This window comes from Sinocyclocheilus grahami, unplaced genomic scaffold (assembly GCF_001515645.1).
Source record: "Sinocyclocheilus grahami isolate Dianchi unplaced genomic scaffold, SAMN03320097.WGS_v1.1 scaffold904.1, whole genome shotgun sequence".
NCBI lineage: Eukaryota > Metazoa > Chordata > Actinopteri > Cypriniformes > Cyprinidae > Sinocyclocheilus > Sinocyclocheilus grahami.
The window spans coordinates 71,155-80,537 of NW_015506083.1; the positions used below are offsets into that span (position 1 = coordinate 71,155).

At 36.2% G+C, this 9,383-nt stretch overlaps 1 protein-coding gene across 1 annotated transcript in view; it reads left to right on the forward strand.

Moving 5' to 3' along the window:
• Positions 1-829: 829 nt before the first annotated feature.
• Positions 830-9,383, forward strand: part of man2a1 (mannosidase, alpha, class 2A, member 1) — a 74,577-nt gene continuing 66,023 nt past the window's right edge. Inside the window, exons 1-3 of the mRNA XM_016249043.1 lie at positions 830-1,288; positions 3,099-3,356; positions 7,296-7,440. Coding sequence (XP_016104529.1) covers positions 1,163-1,288; positions 3,099-3,356; positions 7,296-7,440 — 529 coding nt within the window. The 5' untranslated portion in view covers positions 830-1,162. The remainder of the gene's footprint in view (positions 1,289-3,098; positions 3,357-7,295; positions 7,441-9,383) is intronic.

Sequence of the window (9,383 nt, forward strand, 5' to 3'; positions counted from 1 at the left end):
ACTCAAAATCTCAAAATTGACCAGTGCCTGAAAAAAATGGCTTTGCTTGTAGTGTTTTGCATTCATTCAGATTTATTTTAAATCTCAATATACTGAATATATTTTGAAATATAATATATAACACGTTTATATAAAATATAGGCCTAACACAATAACACTGGACAAACATTTAGTTATAAATTCCATATTTTTACATTTCTATATGTTACAGGGCAGGCTATTAATAATCAGTGTATGCCAAATGTTTTTGGGGGGTTATTTTAGATCTCTGGGACGCCACAGATAAAGACAGCCTCAACAGTAAATTGACTCAAATGTATGGGCTCACTTGATTGTGTGAGTGTGTGTGTGTGTGTACTGGTTTATATATCCTGGTGGGGACTTAAACCTGACTACACACAGACTCATGGGGACTCGTGTCACGGTGGGGACCTAAATTGTGGCCCCCACGGATACAAAAGCTTATAAATCATACAGAATTAAGTTTTTTGAAAATCTAAAAATGCAGAGACGTCAACACACAACATACATGCCTACATATACTGATTTACCTGAACAAGTAGGCAATGACTGTAGACAAAGACAAATGTATAGTACAAAACACAAAGCAGTCGACTCATTTTTGACACAAATGGAACCCCATAGGTTTAGGGGTAAGGTTGGTGTAGGGCAATATAATATACGGTCTGTACAGTAGAAAAAGCATTACGCCTATGGAGAGTCCCCACAAGGATAGCTGATCAGACTCTGGGTGTGTGTGTGTGTGTGTGTGTGAGAGAGAGTGTGAGTGATGTGTTCACTCGTTAGGCGGCGCAACTCCACGCTCACTTTTTCTCTGTCTGTAGCCCAGTAAGCGCAGGAAGGGGGCAGGGTTGGCGCTTTTCATTTGCCTGTTTGACCATCACAATTTGCTGAATCACACAAACTCTACCGCATCGTCAAAACTTTGAAGACAGATCGCAGTGGATTTCAGTCCGTGGGTACACAGCGCGACATTTCCCCGCCGTCAGCTAAAGAAGGTGTCCCCTTCCGCACAACTCTTCATGGCGAAAACACCTTTCTTTTTCACTACTGCCTTCTGTCACCTACGGGACCACCGCTCGCGAGCCGCACGCTTTTAAAAGTTTGCCTTTCGTGTGAATGTAAAGGACTCATCTGAGAAATGAAGCTCAGCAGACAGTTCACAGTTTTTGGCAGTGCCATATTCTGTGTTGTGGTATTTTCCTTGTACCTGATGTTGGATCACATAGATCATAGCAAAAATCCAAATGGAGAGAGAATTCAAAATGTAAGTAGCTGTCTTACGCTTATCAATAAATTGTGTTATATGAAGAGTGTTGTCAGCAGATGTGTGTTTTCTGTGTTCAGACTGCTGGTCCGTGAACTTACAGGGTAATATTAACTCGATGCTGATGTGGTTGATAAAAGACAGTAGTTTGAATTGATAGTTTGCTTCCTTCCAAGTGACATTATGCTGTTACAATAATACACTGACACAAAGATGGCTGTGAACAGTAGGCTAAGACATTTCCTGTTTCTTAAATACTTTATCGTGTGTTTTTATTGAATAACTTATTGTGATACTGTTCTAAGCAATTAAGAAAGCGAATTAAAAGAAAGATTGTGTTAAGCTTCGGACAGTGAACTGATCTCAAAGGTCATTGACCAGCAGTCCCCAGCGTTCATAGGTTGTGTTTCAAAATCCCAGCGAACTGCCTACAAAGACAGCACAGTGTGATTCCCACTGAATTCTGTCTTTGCATTCAGATTCCAATGAATGGTCCAATGAATATTGTATTTTTATGGTTGAGGTTAAGGTATCATTACAAAAGGCGCAAAAATGTATCCTCAGCAATACCTTAAGAACAACGATATTTCATGCACCTTAAGTAGCCAACACAGTTGTTAAATTCGAGTCTGATATGACTGAAAGAAAAACGTTTTGTTGAGTATTCGTGATGTCAGACTGATTTAAACCGAAATCATACGATTGTATTTTTTACGATTCATTAATTGAATCGACTCATAAGAGTCATTTGCTCGTGAATCAGACTACATTGTTCGCGCTGTACGTTTGCTTTTGCATGCAGCTTGCGAGGTCAGCTCAACAGAGACGTTTTGGCAACATTTCATAGTCTTTTTATTCCATCTCATTCTATTCAGACTGTAAGCTAATAAAATATCATTTGTTTTGCTGTGACACACTGGAGAGTCAGTAGAAGCAGAGCTGAAAATGCGCAAACAGCTTTGACGCATCTCAACTTTGAGACATACATAATTCTTGCTATTTTCCCTCACGGTTTCCACTTAATACTGTTAAAATGTGCGATTAAAAACAGATTCAAATACACTGTCATTACTCAAATGTAGGCTACTGTAAGTGATTTGTTTTCCAGTAAAGCTTCCTGATGGTGTGGCCAGTTCAGATGAGCTCATGAATCGAAAGGGAGTCAGGTCTGAATTCTGAATTTTTTTCAGAAACAGAAACCTGTTATATTGGAAAACTGTCACATTTCTGATGTGTACAGAGCGTTAAGATTGACAGCCCATAAAAACAGTGATGTTTAGTGAATTTAGGCTTACCCTAAATTCAGTAACAAGTCCTACAGGATTCACATGTGTCTTACATACACTGTTTATTTGAAATCCAGTAGACTAAACCTAAGCTTAATACTCTGGCAGCAGCAATGAATCTCCTGAGAGTTTTACAAGGTTTAGCACTGATGTGCTTTGACATTGATGTGCTATAATCTGGCGTGACAAATATTCAAACACCTCTTTTGAATGACATTTGAGAGCCATAGTGGGAGAATTCGAAATTAATGTTGTACATTTTAGTCTCTACCATTTTCATAGACACCGTGCTTGTGCCTGATCTGGAAAAGTTGCCGGCCAGATGCTGCATTAAATTACTTTGGATGTTAAAATATATTTTCTAAATCCATAAGTCTTGTAACCAAAGTCTGAGATGTGCTATATTCAGTTTCGCTTAGTTATGCAGTAATGCATTCATTTATGTCATTGTCTGAATTTTGTGCTGAAGGAGTATGTGAGTTTGACCAGTGTTAAGTGTTTCTCTGTTTTTCTGTATTCTACAGGGTCAGCTTGGTATTCTGCAGGACAAAATAGACCACTTAGAAAGACTACTTGCAGAGAACAATGAGATCATTGGCAACATCAGGGACTCCGTAATTAACCTGAGGGAAACTGTGAAAGATGGGAAAATGTTTCCTGAAGGGAACATGAGTCAGGGGGACTTGGAATTGCTGCCCCCTGCTCCTGCACTGCTCCCCATCCACTCAGAGGACTGCCAGTTTGCAGCACGGACCTACTCCAAGACAGCGGATGGAGTACAGGTACAAAAAAAAAAAAAGATTAAGTTAAGATTAGGTGGACCAATTGATTGTCAGGGCTCAATAATAATATTTATTTTGCTTGCCCAGTGATGCAGATTTCTATAGTACCTGCCCTGTCAGTATTTGATATAAAATTATATATATACGGGTGCGGATTTACACACAGGCTTGTCTAGACTGCAGCCTAGGGGCCAGTGTTGCCAACTAATTTTCAGGGGAAGTTGCTAAAGGCAGATCGATTTGTTGCTAAAAGTTGCTAAATGACATTGTGATGTCATTGCGTGATGACTTCATTGCATAACCATGACACAATACACAACACGGTTTTTAAAAAATGTTATTTGTTCATAAAAATATTATAAACATAAAATATTTTAATTTGTAAAAGTAACATAAGTAACATCTTTATGATCTGATTTTTTACAACATTAAATTATTGTACAGTTACACATTTGATGTATTTTCTTATTAACTAGTAAAACGGCACATTCTGAACAATTATAGTTTTAAGCAGTGTACTGGTAGTTAGTTAGTGTGCTACACAAAAGACTGTAAAACTAGGACTCAATGTACTGTTAATATGAAGGAACAATCTGTATTCCACATTGCATTTTGTGTTTTAAGGTTACAGGGTTACAACTTAATGGATAACATCCTGGCAGAAAATGACTAGTACCTTTTCAGTTTTTCCACATATTTTTTCTTACAGTTTACCTAACTGAACAACACTTATATATACAAGCTAATAACATGCTGTATCATAAATGTGCATTTATTATTGACCAATTGGAACTAGCAACTTAATGCACATTTGATGTTTGTGCTGTTAGGCATCTTTCTCCAGCTCTCTCCAGGTTGATGTGCTGCTTGGCTGGCTAGCTGTTCAATGGTTTCCTCTTTTTGTGTAATTGAGATGAAAATATGTGCCTTTTTATCATTTGAGTCACTTTACAAATGTTGCTAAAAGTTGACAAAAACTTTTTAAAAAATAGCTACATTTGTTGCTAGGTGTTTTTTGAAAAAAAAGTTGCTAGGGTAGTCTGAAAAGTTGCTAAATCTAGCAACAAAATGGCTAAGTTGACAACACTGCTAGGGGCCCACGTGTACAGGGGCCTCGCACTATTTTTTATTAATTTAAATTTACTTCAGCACGAAAAAAAAGACCCTCGATTGGTCCTTAAGAAACATTAAACAAGGATTCGTTGCAGAGCGTCTGACAAAATTAAAAAAACTGAAACTGACTCCCTGATGCGCGCAAATTAGGCTACATAACATATCTAGGCTGTTATTAGTATGTAGGCTATCATAGGTTGTGTAGTTGTCTATAGCTCTGTAGCATGCTTTGAAAAATGTTGGTCTCTATTTGCACTTGAAATATTGAGAGAGTAGCCTACTTTGATGATGGCTGCACTTATTGTTTGCACTTAACATGACTAAGAAAAAACTGTGTTGTTTATTTTTTGTTCATACTGTTTTTATTTCTATGTTCAATTTGTGAAAAGGAGTTCAGTTAAGTGGTCAAACGTTCTAGAAGCTCATAATTCATGTAGCCTACAGTAAGGTCTGAAGAGACTCACATGAAATCATACAGGAGAGAAGCAAGTTTAAGTTTGTGGCAAAACCTTTTACAGTGCTTGAGTGTTGTTGTCTTTTACTGCATATGATAATTCATACTCAGAAAGTAGAACTGACATGACATTTATTACAAGATGATTAGTTAAAACAATTCAAAATGTACCTGCAGATTATTTTTCTAGTCATGTATTTGGTCATTGAGAATTTTTTTAAAAAGTGTAAAAATCTCGCCTCTTTTAATTCTCATGAACCCAATCTCGTGTCTCATCTCGTCTCGTCTCTTGAGTTTAAGTGTCGGTATTAATGATAATCAAACAACAAAAGACGAGGAGAAAATCACTCCCTGCTCTTGGCAGAATAGCATTTGTAGCTTTTATAAGAATTTATATAGTGAAAATTGTGCCCTACCATCACATTCACATCAATGCAACCAGTAAATAAATTGCTACTAGAGCAGAAAATTGTTTACAAGTGGACATATTTCTTCATTGATCTAGTCACTTGATTCTGCTCTCAAAAATGCACCAGATTTATGCATTTAAAATGAACAAAATTTTCTTACAGGGGGGCATACCCCCAGAACCCCCTAGAGGAGCCAATGTGCACCCACCTGTCTCACAAAATCCTGTGGGGACACTGGGAATGTAGAGGAAACACTGTTGGATTGGCTGTCTCAATGTATATGTGTGTATGCCAGTTCACCTTACTATTTGCTTGTGGACAATGTATGGCACTAAATACATTTCTCCAGTATAGCATAATGATTAAGGGGGCCTCACACAAAGAGCTGCCTTGGGGCCCCTGACCACCTTAATCTGCCCCTGTATATATATATTTGTGTGTGTGTGCGTTTAATATTTTACAAATAATGTCATTTAAATACAATCAATAATAATAAAATAAAATATATACAATCAATAATAATAAAAATATATATTAATATACAAATAATAGATATATACACAATATATATTATTAGACTGTAATTCAAATGCTGAATACATTTTTAAATATATTAAAATAACCCTAATTGCAATGATATTTCACAATATTACTGTTTTTACTGTATTTTTTTTAATCAAATGAATGCAGCTTTGATGAGCATTAGTGACTTAAATTATACAGACCCCATACTTTTGGCTATGGTAGTATAAATAGTTTATATTTATATATTTCTAAAAGTTTTCTTTACAAAAACGTTACAACAATTTATAAAAAATATAGAAGGTTTTTAAAAAAAAAAATTTTTTTTTAGCATCAATAGCTGGAAATAAGTTTTAAATAACAGTGTGTATATAACATTTGCATAGGCCAAAAGGGCTGTGCAATTAATCGAAATACAGTTTTGATTTTGATTTCGGCCTCCAACGATTATGAAAATACATTAATCAAGATAAAACGATTATTCCGCCCCATTCCGCCTTCCTTCCAGCGGTGTGGTTTCGCTCCAGCATAAAAGCCCAATTTCATGTGCAAATCAGTTAAATCATGTAACGTGACTTTTGCAAAATGGGACGTGCTTGATTTATTAAAGTTGATTAGCTTTATTCATGTTTTTAAAGGGGTCATATGATGCGATTTCAAGTTTTCCTTTCTCTTTGGAGTGTTACAAGCTGATTGTGCATAGATAAGATCCCTGAAGTTGCAAAGACTAAAGTCTCAAAACCAAAGAGATATTCTTTATCAAAGTTAAGACTCTGCCACGCCCCCCTAAAACGGCTCGTTCTAACACGCCCCACATATCTACCTCACTATGTGGAAATATTTGTATAATGCCGCCCCAAATGTGCACACAAAGAAAGAAGGCGTGGTTTCAGTAACCGCAGTTAGTGTTGAAGCAGCCCCGTCAGGGAGACGCTGTGTGTTTCTAGGCGAAAGCAAAAGCACTTTATTTGGCCTTCTGAGAGTAGATGCATTTAGGAATCTTTAAGATCACTTACAACAGAACAGCAATGCATTTTATAGATGACCGTTTCGTGAACCTAGGAGAGGAGGTAATTCTGACTTTGCTATGACAATCCGGCGCTTCTGAATCAGCTACTGTTTTGTTACTAGTTTAAGTATTTGCTATTGACTGTCCAAATGAAGAGTTTTGCACAAGGATGCTTGAATGAGTTTTATCACAGAGAATCCATGAGGATGCTCGTTATCATTAAACTAATTGAATTTTCATCAAGACTTCCTCCTGCCCAGCCTTTAAGTAACTCCACAAAATGATTTTCACTTTCATAACCAATAGATATTGATGTACACATGTAGTAGTATTATGAACTGACTTCTGCACTTAGTCAGCAAAATAGGAATTGAATGGAAGTATGTCTGTTATAGTCCAGTAAAATGATGTTCTTTCCTCGTTTCTTCCAGATGCTGGATGTTTATGATTTACTCAGCTTTGATAACCCTGATGGTGGAGTATGGAAACAAGGCTTTGATATCTCTTATCAGGACAATGAATGGGACAATGAGCCACTCCAAGTCTTTGTTGTGCCCCATTCTCATAATGACCCTGGTGAGTGCTAATGTTTGTTGGCCATTGTCTTGTGTTTGTAGTCAATGAGAATCACCGTTTATCAGGTAAACAGACAAGTGTTTGTTTGATGTATGTGCATGATGAGTATTACAAGCATTTGTGATTAATGGCTGAAATTTGATCACTTGCAGACCTAAATTAAATCCTTGGATGTACGCGAGTAATTAACTAGTGGAGTACCCGTGCACAAATTAGTCAACTAGTAAAAACACGATTTGAGGCAACAATGAAATATAATTTCTCAATGAATATTCACCTAAATCTCACCACTGCAACAGTGTTTGGGTGGTACTTAGAGCTGGGTCATAATTCTATAAAATATCTATTGACAAAAATAAATCCACAACATTGTTAATAAACATTTGAGTAATTCGCTCTATTTAGCCTACATCTAGATACAGTATGTGAAGTAAAGCTATCATTAAATTGTTAAATACAACACAAACTCACAGTTCATAACTACAAACAATAGTTACAATATAAAAGTTTGTACAGTATGCACGTTTTGTTGTGTAACACCTTATTTGACAAAACAAAATGTTTTGTTGTAAATGCAATTATAATTTGATTTGATTGAAACTGTTTAAGCTTTATGAATTAATTTCATTAGGCACCAGTTTGATGATGAATATATACTGTATATTAAATCATAAAACACAGCACCCAACCCAACAACATATATATATATACTTTTATTATCGAGGTCTAACAAGTGTGGAATGCATTTCCTTTCCCATTATTGGTATGAAATCAATAGCATGATGAATATTTATATCAAATGATATAGAAAAAAAACGTGATAACATTTTTGGCCATTTTTCCCAGCCCTAGTGGTACTCAGGATGTGAGATGCTTTCAGACACACATGTTGATTATTATTAGTGTATTCAGTTTCTGTTAGAGTCATGCAAATAAAGCGAGGCAGTATTTCGAATGGTTTTAAAACAGAAATGGAACTTTACAGTTAATGCACTTACATAAATTATTCATTAAAACCTTTTTATAGTTTCAGCTATAGTTTAAATAGACTAAAAAAACGGTCTATGTTTGAGTCTGACTAAATAAACCTTTTTGAGGTAGGAATAGTTTTCCAGGCGGATGAATGTCTGTTGTTTGAAAAATCCTATGTGAGGAATTTGTTCTGTGTAAAACTGATTTAGCCTACATTTGGAAGGAAGTTCTTTCTCAATCAATCTTTAAAACTCAAGAAAATTTGGTTTATTAGTACATGTATTACTGATTTTATCTTACGTTTAATTGTAGGATCTTGTTTTTACATCTATATTTCTTTTAGTCTATGATTAACATCTTTTTAATTACAAGAGAGTAAATTATATTGCTATTTAAGCGTTGTCTTTGATTTGCACTCTGAATTAAGATCTGTCTGTGATCTGATCTCAACTAGCTAGACGAGACACATATTTACACCTGGTAGTCTCTCAGTTCTTAAATCTCTTTTGACCACTTGGATGAGATTTTGAGTGAAGGGTCTCAGGTTTCATGACTATATACATCACTCATGATCACCAGTAAACTCTTACTGTGTGTTGATTTTGCATAACATTCCACATGTCCTGTCCTGTCCTGTCCTGTCCTTTCCTGTCCTGTCCTGTCCTGTCCTTTCCTTTCCTTTCCTTTCCTTTCCTTTCCTTTCCTTTCCTTTCCTTTCCATTCCTTTGATTTCCTTTACTTTCCTTTGATTTCCTTTCCTTTCCATTCCTTTCCTTTCCTTTCCTTTCTTCTGCACTTCTGGCTATCTCTTTAGTTGGTTTTGGTGTTAGGAAACATTTTGCACCCTGTTCAACCACTTCTGGTCAAATCACCTGAGAGCGATATTAATACCAGGTGTAAACGGGGTCATAGCTACGTCAGGTCCTTTTCTGGTATCCTTGTGCTTATTGTGAGAAAGTCGCCATGACAAC